Here is a 17,370-nt window from a genome sequence, read left to right as displayed (position 1 = left end):
AAACAAGGAAAAGGATAACTTGGTATTCGCATTTCTGATTTAAAGACTCAAGTGGATACTGAAGAGATGAAAACTAACGAAGTAGATGTATAATTAAATAACCTTCTGAATTCAGAGAATATTAACTACATGAAGACAGAAAGCATAGACAGCATGAATGAAGACTACTGCGGATCACCCCATACACCAGGGCACTGCACATCACCAACTCCCCAGAATCACATACAAGGACAAAGAAAAGTGCCTGGACGAATACACTTAAAGTTGTAAATTCAGAGCAAAGCTAAAAGCACCAGGCAAAACCAAACAGAAAATGTAGTAAATTCATCAACCTACAATAACCAGGCTGACTGGTCTTTTCATCAGCAGTGAATTCCAAAGGACTGTGGGGCAAACTGATCAGGGGCTGCTAGAGTGGACATCAGGACCCAGAGAAAAATGAGGACAATAGAGACCCAAAGCAGACCCAGGACCTACACAACAATGCAGTTCCTGATAAATGTATCTGCAGCAAATTACAACTACCTTGAGATAGCTGTAAGTGGATACAGATCAAAGAGTGGAGGCATGATCTGAAAAGGATGTAGGCACACACATATGATATATTTATATCTGAAGTTCAAGAGCTAGAAGTGCATCAGCCACACATCTTCCCTCTTCAACAAAGTACATAATTCACATTCTAGCAACAAAGATTAATCAAAGTATTCTCTAATAAGGATAGAGACATAAAAACCCTGTAGCAGTGAAGTGTATTTACATAACTGTCATTTAATGTACGAGTAAAAATATTTTCCAAGTCATTTAACATAAGAGAAATAGCATCTGAAAACATATTGTAATAAAGTAATGTAGATATAAAATGTTTAAAATGCTGAGAAATGAGAAATACAAAAGACATAGAGGGTTGAAAAAAACAGGGCTACTATTAAACTCCAATTTATTCTTCATATATAAAGAAAAATGGATGACATCGTTTAGTTAATTTAAAGATAATTATTGGAATGAAAGAAATTTAAATTATACTTTTCAAATTTGCAAAGTATATTACACAAACCAAAAACCAGTGACTCTTTCTAAAGCAAAGATAAAGGCCAAAAATGTTGATTATTTCATGAAAAGTTTAAGTATATGCAAGTTAAATTCCCCTATAAAAGACCAAGTTCATCAGAATGCCTTTAAACACATAACACTTGACAATAAAACACAGGAAACTACTCATAAGGCATGTATGCACACTTAGAAGAAAACAATGAATTCAATAAATAGATCACTCACAGAGTATAAGTTTAAATTACCTCCTTTTCGGGAGTGTAGGGGGTTCAGGACAGGGTTTCTCTGTGTAACCTTGGCTATCCTGGACTCGCTTTGTAGACCAGGCTAGCCTCAAACTCAGAGATCCACCTGCCTCTACCTCCCTGAGTGTTGGGATTACAGGCATGCACCACTGTGCCTGGTTAAACTACCTCCTTCTGATTAATTGAATGACTGATTGATTGATTGACTGATGTTGTTAAGCACACATTAACTGATTGATTGATGTTCTTGTTAAGTACACATTCTCTGCCAAGTACCATGTAAAAGACCAGAGATAGACAAAAGAGACTATCCCTGCCTTGACACCTATAATCTAATGCGGAAAGGCGGAATGCCTTGAACAGAATCCTGAAGAATAAAAACAAAGGACTGAGCCTATAGGAGAAGAAATCTCAGGAAGATTAAACAGTGTCCATTGCACCCTAGAAAGCTTTCTGCTGGTCTGAGAACTTCCAAGAGGTTGCCCATGAGGACAAAAATAAGACAAGTGACAGGCATGAGGAGGCAGAGATCAGATGAGGAGGCCCTTGGAAGAACACTGGGAGTGCAGTCACAGCCCTGAAGGCAAGGGACCCAGGACTGCATTACACAGGAGCTCTGGAAAGGGTGAGGGACAGGGCAGAATGGCTGCCTACAGACTAGTTAGTAACATTCTCCAGCAGACAGCAAGAGGCTTTGCAGGAAGGCCAAGGCAGCCATCAGCGCGAGATATGTGGAACCACAGACAAAACAGAAAAACATTCCTATTAGGCACTTACAGGTAAATTTTAAAAACCTTCAATCATGTGTTAACATTGCAACATTCAAAGCGCTGGAAGCAAAGACAGGATACATTTCATAAATAAGCTTATCTTTTCACTTGCACTAGACATTTCACAAATCCTCAAGCTGGTCGCAAGAGATTCTGTGGTAAAAGGTGGGCTTTGCCTGAAGAAAGATCAGCTCTAAGAAGAGTCTTGTTTGCACACATGAAACTCACTTAAAAGGTGTCAGTCACAGCCACAGCTGCCATGTTAGTCTCCACTTCATGCAGGCTTTTGCTTTTTAGCTAAAACCTGCATGTCTTTCAAGCTCCCTGTGTTTGTGCTAGCATAACTAATTGGCTAGCCTTTCCATGCCTTTTTTTAAAAAATTTTAAAACATTCACTTTGAGAAAGTCTCATAAACAATGAAAGAGAAATAACAAAGCCCGCATGAAATGCTGTGTCTTAGCTCTTGCCACCCCAGAAACTTCTCTCAATGGGACTAGAGAATACTACTCCTGTAGGCTACCTCGGGACTATACGCTGTCAAACTCACTGGTGAATGTCCCAGGCCTGAAGGATGAGCCACAGGCAAGTCAGCTCTGCCCTTCTTTCCCAGTGTCATATGCACAGCAAACACTAGGTGTCACTCTCCAATAGCTACCATGTTCTACAACCACACAAAAACAAGCCAGAGAAAATGTACGATACAGCAAGCATCTGTGCAACTCTCTTCAACCAACTCATACAAACTAGGTTCTCGGCCTTAGTGTGAGATCACTGTAAAAGGAAATGTGCTCTGTTCTTTTAGCTTTTTAAATTTATTTATTTATTCACTTTACATCCAGATTGCAGCAAACACCTCCTCTCCTCCCAATCTACCACGCCCCCTTCACATGGGGGAGACCATCCCATGGAAGAGACACTATCATTACTCTGCTATGCTTACAGACAGGAGCCTAGTGTAACTCCTCTGAGAGGCTTCACTCAGCAGCTGATGGAAACAGATGCAAGAGCCCACAGCCAAACATTAGACCAAGCTTGGGCAGTCCTATGGAAGAGCTGGGGGAACAGTTGAGAAAGCTGGAGAGGAAAAGAACTCCACAAGACCTACAGAGTCAACTAACCTGGGCCCATGGAGGTTCACAGAGACTGAACCACCAACCAAAGAGCACTCATGAGCTGGTCCTAGGCCCCTGCACATATATAGCAGAGGCACAGCAGGCCTTCATGTGGATCCCCCAACAACCGGAGGCAGGGGCCTCTCTGACTCTGGTGCCTCCCTTTGGATTCTGTTCCCCTAACTGGGATGCCTTGCCTGGCCTCAGGAGGGGATGTGCCTAGTTCTGCAGAGACTGAAAGTGCCAGGACAGGTAGGTACCCATTGTGCTCTGTTCTAACATAACACAGCATGCTCACTTGTTATTGTGAATGTCTTCCCAGTATGTCTTGATCATAATGTGGTTTCTTCCTACCTTGAAAAGATTCGTGTGTGCATTTCCTAACTGTCGTCTACATGATCTTCTCTGAGGGTGTCAGTTACCACAGGTCAGCTACTATCATGCTGGGGTGGGTAGGGCAGCTGAGCTCTAGCAGATAATCAATCACAAGAATGTAATTTCAGACTTCCACAAGCATCTTGTCTCCAGGATCCCTTCCTCCAAGGTGAACTGAGTAAGTCATACATTCTGTTGGGCCAATCCCAAGTTTCTCACCTCTGGGTCCCAATGCACATGAAAGGCTGCAGTCCGGCAGTGTGGCAGTTACTTTAGCCACTGAGACACACACCTTCACCTCACACATCACTGCTCTAATTCAAACTATTAATGTACCACAATGTAATAAGCAAGTTATGTCAAAAAAGGCTAAACATTTATACTTTACCTTCCAGTTTGCTGAGTTCACAAACAAAAGCTGATATCAAAATAACAATGCTACAAAAACAGAGAGAGAAAGAAAGAGATAGAGGGAGAAAGAGAGCAAAAGAGAGACCTGGACCTATGTTTTAAATGTCCCCAGTATCCAGTAAATGCAAGCACCAAGGAGAGATTATAGTAATGAAATCAACATTCACGCTACTGGGTGGTATTCAAATCCAAAGCAGAGAGGAATTAAAGCCAGCCTTTGGCTTCACCTTACCTCATGTGCTGGGACAAGTCCTGTGACTGCTATCAGGAAAGTCGTTACAAAGTCAGAACCAGGAGGCTGAACCCACTATCTCCACCAGCTCGCTAGGAGCAAGGAAGAAGGATAGCATGAAAATCTGCTAACGTGGGATGTCAAACGCCCCGCACCCCTAGGCTCACTGGACATACAGTGACTCCTGAGCACAGCTGGATGGGCACAGCTCTGACACCTCTGCCCCAGCACCCCCATCTGTAGAAAGGGAAGAGAGTACATGCCTGTCACCGTGCATACTGAAGAAAAGCAGACGCCCTTCCTTTTCGCACCTTCAAGAAGAGCAGGCGTCAACTGTGCCCACTGTGCAGCTCACCTGCTGCAATTTACCTCTCACTTCAGTTCTTCCTAGACCAGGCTTCCCCTCCTCCAAAGGAGGGGCAGAAAAGAGACACAGAGCCCCATCCTGGAATAATAGTTTGCATTCTTTAGCTTGGGGTAGGGGTGAGGGGTGGAAAGGTCTGGAAGGTGTGGTGGAAAGAAAAAGAACGTAGTAATTTGATTTGCTGTGGTATTAATGTCATTTTCATCCAAGCATGAGAACAAAAGTATAAAATTTGCATGGCTTTTCAATTTTATGTTTATAGAAAGCTGTTTTGAAGCCATGTTTCCTTGCTCTGTGGAAGTCAAGCAAAGCTAAGGCCACAAACATGGCATGTTGGGACTAATAAGAAGCCTAGGAAACTCCACTACAATAAAACCCTAGTTCTTGGAAGTCCCCACCTTAAAAGGACAGACCTACAGTAAGGTGAATCTAGCCCTGTGTTTAACAGAAGAATGACCTTTCAGGTGAAGACTCCAGAACTTCTCCACTACACATGGTATACAAACTTACATGCAGAAGTAACCTATACACATAAATAAAATAGGTAATTTTAAAAGGCTAAACAGAATCAAATCAGTTTAAATTTTAGAACAAAATGAAAGAATAAAACTACATCTCATACTAAAAAATAACTTTTTCATGACTTGTTTGGACACTTCAAACAAAGCTGAAATTGCAGTTCCAAGGGTTAACAGACCTGGAAGAGGCCATGAGGCTCGGCCAATCCTAACCACCACCAACTTTTAGGCCTGGAAACCAAAGCAAAGAAGGTCACCAGCTTATTGTGGTCAAAGTTGATCTAGAATACAACATCTCTGACCTTGTTTCTTTCATCTAGCAAGTTCTAAGTGTGTGTGTGTGTGTGTGTGTGTGTGTGTGTGTGTGTGTGTGTGGCAGGGGGAATGCTATTAACACAAAAATACTGAATAACTACAATGCAGAGGTTGAGAATTTAAGAGACTTTAATCCAACAATAAATATTAGTAAGTACAAATCACTGTGGGGAACACAATGAACTGTAAGTAATGGCTCCTGGGCCAGGGAACTTTATGGTCTCATTAAGAGGCTAAGGCACAGCCACATTAAGAGATAACAAACAAATGGTCACACTTATGGTTTACTATACAAGTTCACTAGGCGAATGAGCACTCCCCAACCCTCAGCCCAGCAACACTTGGCAGAAGAATTCAGTGAGTTTCAACAGTGCAAGTAAGAGTGGTGGAAAGAAAAGGGTTAAAGCCCCTGCCAAAAAAGGCCCATATCATCTAACAGGCAGAAGAGGAACAGCAGAAAGTCCATGCAAAGTCGCCTGGGGCTGGGGGAGCCCTTCTCTAGAGGAGGACGAAGGCAAATGTGGAGGAAAGCCACCCTGCCACCCAGAAGGTGAAGGACTCCGAAGGGCAGACCAGCTTGGCCACATTTTACAGATGATACAAAGCCCGTTCAGGTGTCTAGAAGGATAATGACAGATTAAAATGGACTTTAATCTGAGAGATCATTTTGATAAAATTTAGAATAAGGATTCTGAAAATTAGTGTTGTGCTTATCCATAATTTCAAACTCTGTGATTTTGTAATTTCAAACTCTCTGTGTGAATGTGGTGGAAGATGCAAGTGGGTAGAATTCTAACGCTGGAACACATGAAGGCTTCATAAATTAAACCTCTTTGTGTTTTCTTCAGGTGTGGAAGAGTGAGAAATCCCTTTCTATCAGTTTAAGAAATTTTCTTTTTTTTTCTTAACAATATACTACTTGTAAATCATCCTATTTCTCTGCTGGAAAGGATGGCATTCAAGGTGGCAAACTGCTCTACAGTATCTTATTTTCTTTATTCTTAAGTCTAATACTTATGGCCTCAATGAAGGAAAGAAATGGTCTTCCTTGGGTTAGCTAATTTCCTATAGAAAGGGCATCAGACCAACCAACCCCAAATTCTTGTGCTCTCACACTCTTGAGCTTCCTCCTCGTCACTCACTGGCCAAATACGAACAAGCAGCCTCGAGTCAGCTCAAACAACTCATAACCCTACATTCTGCTTTAGCAGGCTCAGCTTGCCTTGGCTGCTTTTTTTGTTGTTGTTTTGTTTTGTTTTTTGAGACAGGGTTTCTCTGTGAAGCCTTGGCTGTCCTAGAACTCACTCTGTAGAGGAGGCTGGCCTTAAACTCACAGAGATCCACCTGCTTCTGCCTCTCTGGGATTACGGGCATGAGCCATTGCACCTGGCCAACCTTGACCATTCTTACAAACATAATAAAGGCTCCTGACACCAGTTTTCTCTATACCAGCTGATTTCACCTCTGTGAGACCCTCTGTGACCTTGTGTGATATGCCTCCAACTCTAAAGAAAGAGAAAGCATAACTAAAACCTCTTTCTTCATTATAGTCATTTTTGTATCAGGGTACCTGATCATACCTGATTAAAACAAATCCTAGAGCCAGGTGGTGATAGCACACGCCTTTACTACCAGCATTTGAAAGGTAGAGGCCAGCCTGGTCTACAGAATGAGTGCCAGGACAGCCAGGGTTACACATAGAAACCCTGTCTCAAAACAAACAAACAAACAAACAAAAAACACAAAAACAAACAAGCAAACCCTAGGTATAGCTAAAATAACGTCCTGGGGGCTGTATCTAGATGGTTCTCAAGAGAAGACACTATGAACTTGAGGCCCAGTCATCAGGTTCCTCACCAGGTTAAACATCCCTTTTCCCTGTGCAGGTAACTACCTGTGAGTTAAGAACACAGGTTTAAATTCCCTGAGCTACTACTTGATAAATGTGCCATCTGAGAAAGGTCACCTAAACTCCATAGAACTCCCAACCTTTCTTATACTATAAAAGCTGAGAAATGAAGGTGGAGAGGCAGCTCAGCAGTTAAGAATATACACTGCTCTTGCAGAAGACCTGAGTTCAGTTCCTAGTACCCACATCTGGTAAAAATTCCAGAAGTTCTGACAGGCTTTGGCCTCTGCAGGTATTACACTCAAATGCATGAACCCATACAGATAATTATACACACATGTACACACACATATATACACATGAATAAAAATAAAACCTTTAAAACCTCAGATGCACTGGGAATGTACATCAAAACCCTAATGTGACCGAAACAACACAGAAAACAAACCTAGAACACAAACTATTCCAGGAGAAAATGATTCAACAGAACGGCCCCTGTAAAACAGATTCTGGTCAATGTAAGATGGCAATTAAATTTATGTTTTGAGGTCCTACATCTCCATCAGAAACATCCAGCAATGATAGACAAATGTTTTTTAAGAAGTATAAAACTTTAGTCATAACCACAATAATAAAACCAATTTTAAAACACAAGGATGATAATATGCATTTCCACGAACCAACGGGAATGAAAATCCTACATGACACAAAGTAGAGGTAGCCAGGTCATCTCCAAATTCGTGTACCCCCAATGGAGGTAAAGATGAGCAGATTTCATCTCTGTACCCTACACAACCTGAGCTGCCAACCTTAGTTGCCCGTCACTTACTTCCACTGAACCATGTACGGTCCTGAAGCCTGCACCCTGTAAACCTACTGCTTCCACGTCCCAAGCTGCCCCACCACGTTGCTCCTCACCACGGCAAGGCGTAGCCCTCCTACACATCCTTCCTCCAGGCCTCCGTAACTCTCTTCGTTGTCCACCTTCCTCTAATCCGTTTCTTATTTATAGAATGTCCTTGCACAAGATCACTTCTATAATTTAGCATCTTAATAACTCTACCTCTTCTAAAGGAAGCCTCTCTCAGTTATTTACACATTGACAAGTATTCACCTCAGAACCCTCATAAACCACTGCTAATGTAGAAAGCAGCAATGAAGTTGCTTAGTGCCCAGAATGAAGCATAAAAATCACAACGTAACTTGTAAAGCTAGAACAGAACATGCAGCATAAACAAAAGAGACACAAGTTCATCATTCACTCATATTTACTATGCAAAGTGAAAGTTTTTTGAAGCATTGAATAATATATATTTGTTCTTTTATATAGGCAACTCATTCCCTGTAAATAGTAATGTTTCATCAATAACTCCCTCCCTTGTGCTGAGTTTCTGAACAGGAAGGAAGGCATCAAACTTCCTGTGTGGGCGGGTGAGGACGCAGGCCTCTGAAGGCTTCCCACTTTTGGGACAACTAGTTCTAAGAGGAACAACAACGAATATAACTCTTAAGGTATTGTACAGCTTTGAGGACTCAGAGAAACTAAAAGAGAGAGAAAAAAATTAGTAGAGGAAACAGAAGAAAGGGAATGGAAAGGGATAGAAGAATGATCTATGGTCTTCAAGCACAAAAGAACACAAAAGCCAAAGTTAATTCCCATGCCAGCATTAGGATGGACAGGTGCCTAGTCCGTGAGCCCTAACCTCAGGACGTTTTGGATATTCATTCTGAGATCCTATTCGTAATCCTCAAAGAAAGACAGAGTAATTCTAAATGAAACCATTCCCAAATTCCTGTCAAAAGCTGAAACAAATCCATCTAAAAAAAAACAAAGCTTAACAAAAACTTCATCTGTGTGATTCATATTGATCTCACAACATATGTAAGAAAAGAAGACCCTGTGTTAGAAAAAGATAATCAACATTTAATTTGCTAAAGACTTCAGATATTAGAATTATCAGATATAAAACACAAAACACCCAGCATGAAGGAGGGAAGTGGGCCCAGAGCTCTAACCAGGAAATTATTTGCAATTGATAGCTGCAAAAAGAAGGAAAATCAGTTTTCTTCAGTCAACCACATTCCAGCGCAGGCCTCCCTTCAGGAGTAGCTGAGCAACACAAAACAGAATCCACGGTTGATGGGATTTTGTTATTGTTGTTTGGTGTGTGTGTATGTGTGTGTATGTAGCAAAGGCAGACACCAACCACGACATAGATGCAGAGGTCAGAGGGCAACCTCAGGGGTCAGTCCTCACCTTCTACCTAGATTAAGACAGTGGTGCTCCTGTTTGCTGCTACATATACAAGGTGAGCCGGCCTGACAGCTTCTGGTAAATCTCCCACCTCACCCTCCAATCTTCCAATAGGAGTATACTGGGATTTTAGATACTTGCTCTACAGAATCTGGCTTTTCAAGTGGGATCTGGGGAATCCAAGCTCAGATTGTCAGGCTTGTGTGATAAGTGCTCTATTCACCAATAATATCCAGCCAGGTAATACCTTCCCCTGCCCCCAACCCCCACACCTCAAGACAGGATTTCTCTATGTAGCTCTAGCTATCCTGGAACTTAGACCAGACTGGCCTTGAACTCACACAGATCCACATGCCTCTGCCTCCTGAGTGCCGGGATTAAAGGTATATATCATTATGACAAGTTTAGTTAATAGTCTTTTTAAAAGGAAAATAAGATGCTGGGGAGTGAATGTATCCAGAGGTGAGGAAAAGAGCATCAAGACGGAATATCTACATAGCAGCTTCTAGTCTTCAAAATGGGACAAGAGGATGTCAGGATCATAGGCTTATAATGCTTTGTAATGAAAAATATGTTACAGTCTTTAGTAAATCCATCCCTTGTTACAGAAATAAATGAAATTAGTGAAACAAATGATACTTATCAGATTTAAGCAACGGGCTTAATTAGTGTTGCTGATAAAAACCAAACCTTCAGCAGAGTGCAGGGAATCATATGAAAGAAGGGGAGTTAGTCTGATGGGGAAAGGATAGGAGCTCCACAAGGACCAAATATATCTGGGCACAGGGTCTTTTCTAAGACTGACATTCAACCAAGGACCATGTATGGATATAACCTAGAACCTCTGCTCGGATGTAGCCCATGGTAGCTCAGTAACCAATTGTTTTCCCATAGTAAGGGGAACAAGGACTATTTCTAATAGGAACTCAATGGCAGGCTCTTTGACCTCTCCACCTCCCAAGGGAGGAGCAGTCCTGTTAAGCCACAGAGGAGGACTTTGCAGCCAGTCCTGAAGATACCTGATAAAACAGGATCAGATGAATGGGGAGGAGGTCCCCCCATATCAGTGGACTTGGAAAGGGGCACGGTGGAGATGAGGGAGGGAGGGTGGGATTGGGAGGGAATGAGGGAGCAGAATACAGCTGGGATACAGAGTTAATAAAATGTAACTGATAAGAAAAAAATAAAATTAAAAAAAAATAACTTTTTTGCATAGGTTCCATTCATTAGAAGGTAAGCACAGGAAATACAATAAGCATGACAAAATAAGGCCACGAATCAATGCCTGCTGCTGAAGAAGAACAGCCCACAAACAGAAACAGAGCAATCACAGTAATTGGGCACGAGCCAAAGCCAAGTCCTGGGCTAGAAATGTCCTTCGTCATATTTAACTCCACTTCAACAGCCCTCCACAATTCACCCATGAAGAGTTTCCCTTTCCTAGCCTCCCCTCTAGGCAGGTTTGCACATTTGGCATTTCCTTACAGTCATGCGTTTTTCTTCTTTAGGTTGCAAGAGAGCTTAATTAGTAAAGTCCTTTCCACACAAGAACGCATGGTGGTGCCTACTTGTAATCCCAGTGCTGAGAAGGCAGAGTCAGGAGGATTCCTGGAGCTTTCTAGTCAGCCAGCACAGCCCAACCAGAGAACTCCAGGTCCCAGTGAGAGACCCTGACTCAAAAAATAAACAAAACACCAAGAGTGATTAGCGAAGAACAACACACCCAAGGTTTATTTCTGGCCTTCACAGAGAAGGCCATACACACACACACACACACACACACACACACACTTTATCTTCTTACAGTAAACTATGCACACAGCACTTCAAACTATGTATGAACTAACATCCAGAATTTACAATCCAGGGGGTTGGTTATGTGGTTCAGTCTATAAAGGTGCTTACATTTGCTCAGCAGAACCACTTGATAAAAGGATAAAAACAAAACAAAACAAAACAAAACCCTCCCAAAAGTTGCTCTCTGACCTCCACATATGCACCGTGAAAGTGCAAGGTGTACACATACCAAAAAATAAGTGAATGTTCTTAATTTATAATTTTATTAATTTATAAGCCAGGCACAGTGGTGTACACCTTTAACCTTAGCACTCAGAGGGAAAAGGTGGGAGGGTCTCTGTGAATTCGAGGCCAGCCTGGTCTACATAGAGAATTCCACGACAGCCAGGGCTACATGGAAAGACCCTGGCTCAAAAGAACGAAAAAAAGTAACTTGTAATTCAGCTGTGGGTCTAGTTCTGGTTCTCACAATGCAGCACTTGCCTAAATATATTTGAGCAAGAGTTTAACACACCAAAAACACTGCCAAAAGCTGGATGTGGTAGTACATCTCTTCAAGCTCAAGACTAGCCTAGTCAACACAGAGTTCTAGGGCTACATGGAAAGACCCTGTCTCAAAACAAGCAAACAACACAAAATGAAACAGTGCCAAGAGGCTGGCAAAATGGTTCAGCAGGTAAAGCCTACTCTCAAGCCTGACAACCTGAGTTCAGTCCCTAGGACCCACACAGTAAAAAAAGAATTGACTGTCAAAGACTGTCATCCCACCTTCACATGCTTTTGGGGAATGTCTGTAGCACAGCTATGCACATGTGCATAAATAAAATTTAATTAAAAAAATCACAGCCAAAGACCGTTCCAAGCTTAAAGACTACCTACATACACAGACATAGATTTTGATATACAAAAATCATAATTCCACCACCAGTCAAAAACAACTTAGGGGGCTGGAGAGCCTCTGGTTGAGAGCTGCACTGGCTGCCCTTTCCGAGAAGCCAGGGACAGTCCTACCACACACATGGCAGCTGACAACCGTCCCTAACTCCTAGGGGATCCGACACGCTCTCCTAGCCTCCAAGGGTACTGCACATATACACTGCACAAACACACACTCTGGCACACACCCACATCTATACACATAAAAATAATTTTTAAAATATTACATATATATGTAAGAAAACAGTCTGTCAGAATCACGTCAGTAAGACAAGTCACCTGCAGTCTGAGGATAGGGAACATTTATGTAAGATTCACATAGATGTTCATATGGAAAGAAAAGAACAAAAGCTATTACTATTTAAAATTTGTTACTCTTCCACCTAGTACCTTTACATCTAGGTGTTCATACAGGGGAAACTTCTACACATTTTTTAAAAATAAAAATCATATCAACATTCTGAACAGTATCTTTTGTAAGATTTGGGTAGAAGGCAGGAAAAGAGGGGAGGGTACATCCATGTACAGCCATTTCTATTTGTCTGCAAATAAAATTAAGGATCAAATAAAGTATCTTGTTTTCAACAAGGATTTCAAAAGCTATGATAATAACAATAACCCAACAATAAGAATAACAACAACCACCAAAACTTACTTCAAAAAGAAAGAGGATGGAGTCCAGCTCCTCCCTTTGTGACTTATTATTCCCTGAAAATTAAGAAAAAGAAATTAGTCAGCACTCTAGCACTTAAGCTTTAGAATATCACACATGCTGCTGAAAAGCATCTTAAATGCTGACAGCATGCCTGGGGAACGGCTAGGGGGCGGTGGGAGAGCGCTACAGGAATGCGTGAGAAGGCTCACCCAGGCCACTCGACCACAGCCACCCCCACTCTCATATACCAGCTCTTTTAAAGCAACTTCCATGCCTTCTAAACTGGTTTCTTAATGAGGTACTTACTGGCTCAAATTGCAGCAAAATGCACAGGAAAAACAGCTATAACATCAGCAGGCAAAGAACATGAACATCTACAGAAAAGAACCTGTCTTCTCCATCGCACGATCTCACACTGTGCTTTTTCTTTTTTGAGACACAGTCTCACTGTAGCCAAGACTGGCCTCCACCTGATAATATAGCTGAGGATGACCTTGAAGTTCTGATTCTCCTGCCTCTACCTCCCAAGTCATGCCACCATACTCAGTTTTAGGTGGTGCTGGAACTGAACCCAGGGTTTCTAGCATGCTAGGCAAGCACTCTACCAACAGAGCTACATCCACAGCCCCACAATACCCTTTTGATAATATTAATTAATAATAATATAAACCGTACACCTGCCTCCATTAGTAATTATCATTTATTGTCTATACTATGTCCCAGACATTGTGCTCAGCATGAATCTAACATAAGAATCAGCAGCTAAGCCAGGCAGTGGTGGCACACACCTTTAATCCCAGCACTCAGAAGGTAGAGGCAGGTGGATCTCTGTGAGTTCCAGGTCAGCCTGTTCTAGAGTTCCAGGACAGCCAAAGCTACAGAGAGTAACCCTGTCTCAGGAAAAAAAGAAAAAAACAAAAGAAAGGATGGAAGGGAGAAAGAAAGAAAAGGTAGAAAGATGAAGGAAAGAAAGCAAGAAAGCAAGAAAGAAAGAAAGAAAGAAAGAAAGAAGAAAGAAAGAACGAAAGAAAGAGAAATCAACAGACAGTAAACATTGTAGGGTTTTCAGATCTCCCTTGCAACTATCAGACACTGTTGCCACAGGCTGTGTGTAAATGAATGGATAGGACTGTATCCAGTGAAGCGAGTGGGACATGGCGGCCCAAAACTGTAATACTGGTAGTGGAAGGCTGAGAATCACCAGGAGTTCAAGGCCAGCCTAGGGTCCATCGCAAGAACCTCTCTCAATGACAAGAACAGTAACAAAGGTCAAGAAAGCTATCAGTTTCAGGTTCCTGACCAGAATGAATGCTTATAGCTCTAAGAAGTAGCTATCATTCATTCATTCATTTAAGACTGTTTTTCAGGAATTCTGTTGGGCCCTGAGTTATTAAAAGTATGAACCAAACAAGCAAAAATCCCTGTCCTGGGGAAAATAATATTTTGACAAGAAGAGGCAAAATATAAAAATAAGTTAGAATATTTCTGAGCAAAACCAAAGGAAGAATACTAAAACTAAAATTTTGATTAGGGAAGTCAGAAAATACTTTAGTGGGAACTGACAATTAGACAACTTTCACAAATGAAATGGCCTTTACAACAAGCAGAGAAGCAAGCCATTCGGAAATCTGAGGGAGTCACCCATAGGCAGGGAGAGTTGACCAGACAAAGTTCTTGTGGCTGAGCATGCTTGACAGGTCAGGAAGGACCTAGAGGCTAGCGCAAAGACTGGGAAGATTGGAACAGACAGGCTTAGAGTGTAGGTGTAGCAAAGGAAGGCAGATGAGGTGAGTAAGGACACCGTAGTGACTAAGAATACAAAGCCATTGCAGGGCTAGAGTTTTGGTGATCGTGTAAGTCATAGCCTCAGGTACTCTTTTGAAACGAAACTTGGGGGTAGAAGAAAACACAAGAATGGCAGCAAGGAGACCCTCTCTGAGGCTAGTGCCAGTCTAGCTGAGGCTACTAGAAGCTTGGTGCTAGCAGCACAAGTAAGGAGACAGACCAATGATATTTTGTGAAGAAGAGAAAGTCAGCATCTCCAAGGTTTTATCCTGAGTAACTAGAAACCTGATGTTACCATAAAATGATTTCATTACTCCTAGTAAACATTTTTTATTTCCTTTTTGGAATACACTTTCTTTTTTTCACTCCTATTCAATACAAATTGCACAAAGAGCAAGAACTTCCCAAAATCTTACTCTGTTCCTGTTGATTCATCCCTGAATCTTTGTGAGAGCTTCCAAATAGGGACACAGTCCTCTCTCTCCCATAAAGATGTTTCTGTCTCTATCCCTTGAATCGGAACTGCCTCATGACACCCTTTGACCAATGTGCCTCTAGCCAATGTGAGGTGCTTTGCTGATTGTGAGGCTCTGAGGCCATCCTGTGAAGGAATCCAGTCCAGCCTCCATGATGAGTCTCCACATGGAGAACTAAGATATTTCGGTCAACTGTGCGACATGTGAGTGAAGCCATTCAACACAACTGACCAAAGGGTGCAAGCTAGGCTAAGGCAGAACTTCCCAGCAGACCTAGAAAACTGCAAGATGAATGGTGGCCGTCTCAAGGCATTTGGGAGTGAGATATATATGTATCTGTCACACACCAACTGAGACAGCCTTGAAATGCCACAAGTTTCTAAAAGGATGGATGTAAGAAAGGAATAAGGAGGAAGGAAAGAGAGAAAAATGGGGAGTGACTTAAAATAATTTTGGATAGGTGGCTTTTTTTAGATCTGATGTCTAAATTTTTTTTACTGCTTTTTTTGTTTTTTATTTGTGTGTGTTTGTGTGTGTGTGTGTGTGTGTGTGTATGTGTGTATGTGTGTAGATGAGATCTCACTATATAACCTTGTCAGACCTCAATATGCAGACTAGGCTGGCTTTGAACTCACAGAGATCCTCCTGCTTCTGCCTCCTAAGTGCAGGAATCAAGGCTTGAGCTGCCAAACTCAGTTCACTGATACTTTGACATTACCGGCTTCCCCTCCACATGCCTGTAAAACCAAGTGGAGCAAAACCAACAAAGTAAATACAGATGATTTCATTTTTGTAACATTTATCCTTTGAGCCAAAATAAACATTCTTAAGTTCAAGATTTATTTCAATCTACAAATCTGAGGTGGAAACTGAGGAACACCTTTAAAACAAAACAAAACAAAACAGAAAAACATGCTGGCATTCAGGGCACAGGCTATTGCATAGTCTGATGTATACTAGAGCCCCAAGCTCTTGCTAGACTCTGAACCAGCTGCTGGATACCAGAGCCCAGATCCTTTCTCCTCCACGCATAGGTCACACTTCCGTTTAATCACAGCAATTGGGGCATTTCAGAAAGCCTTTGGTTTTTCTTTCTTATCCCAAAAAGGCTGTCTACATTCATCCTCTATCTTTTCTCACACAAAAAGCCACTCAGCACTTGCCTGTGTCCCTCTGTTTACTTATTGTTTACCCCTTCTCCACCTATCTGTTCCACCCCCTTCCCATACTATCTGTTACCAATCCACTTGGCTGCCCCTCTCCTCCGGCTGTAGGTACACCCCTCAACAACTCTCCCATGACCAGCTTAAGACACTATCTACACATCCCAGCTCCATGGGTGCCTTCCCAGCTCTACACCCCACTGCTCTGTGTCCACCTGTCAAGCTTCTGACTGTTCCTCTCCAAGAACTGTCCTCAGGTTAGATGTGAGCTCTCATTTCCTAATCCCACAGCATCCCCTCTTTCTGCACCACCAGGCTTTCTGATCGTGCATGCCTTTAAACCTCCCCTGGGCCGCTATGACAACACACTTTCCTAACTCCCTTCCGCTAACATATCTCTCTCCTTTTTATCTGATGACTCCCTTCTCCTTGATATACTCTCTCCCTTGGAAACAGCAAGCTTCTACCCACTTCTCCCACTCCCGGCTCACCTACATTTCTGCGGCCCAGCCAACACTTACTCCTGAGTGTCCCACAAGTACTTCTAATACAGGCTGCTCATCCTCTGAACTTCCAAATACTATTCTCCTCGAAGGTTACTGCAGCTACAAAGATACCTCGTAAGTCAATCTGGGACCCTGAAAAGTTCTTTGACTTCCCTCTCTCCTCTGTATTCAGCCAGGCAGGACCCCTTCTCTTCCCTTAACCACCACCTTGCTGGGAGTCCTCTCCACTCTCCCACAGAGTAGCAGCTCACACGGGGGTGACAGCATCAACCCCCACAACTCACCTCTGTACCCACGCACTCAGCACTTAACAGGACACTTGTCTAACAGGTAAATGTTTTTAAGTGCTCTAAGGAAAAAAAAAAACCAAAACAAAGTCCCAACTCCTTGGCCTGCAGGTCAAGGCTCCTGGCAAGCACAATCAGATTTCCTTACATCTCATTCACATACATTATGTTGCAAGAAAAAGAAACACGTTCCCCACACAGGCCCTCAAGGGTACAGACTCTGACCTCTACCTGCAATGCTGTTCTCCACTCCAAATCCTACTTTC

At 42.3% G+C, this 17,370-nt stretch overlaps 1 protein-coding gene across 4 annotated transcripts in view; it reads right to left on the bottom strand.

Moving 5' to 3' along the window:
- The window catches only part of Ralgapa2 (Ral GTPase activating protein catalytic subunit alpha 2), a 269,491-nt gene that overhangs the window by 219,042 nt on the left and 33,079 nt on the right, over positions 1–17,370 (bottom strand). For all 4 annotated transcript variants that reach the window (XR_009591640.1, XM_060383131.1, XM_060383130.1 and 1 more), the window contains exon 3: positions 12,888–12,940. Coding sequence is in view for 3 of the 4 variants with exons in the window: in XM_060383131.1 (XP_060239114.1) it covers positions 12,888–12,940 (53 nt within the window). In the remaining variant the exon portion in view is untranslated. The remainder of the gene's footprint in view (positions 1–12,887; positions 12,941–17,370) is intronic.

The sequence above is a fragment of the Meriones unguiculatus genome, chromosome 4 (genome assembly GCF_030254825.1).
Source record: "Meriones unguiculatus strain TT.TT164.6M chromosome 4, Bangor_MerUng_6.1, whole genome shotgun sequence".
Lineage (NCBI taxonomy): Eukaryota > Metazoa > Chordata > Mammalia > Rodentia > Muridae > Meriones > Meriones unguiculatus.
Note: the sequence above shows the minus strand (reverse complement) of the source record. Positions and strands in the feature narration are given on the sequence as shown.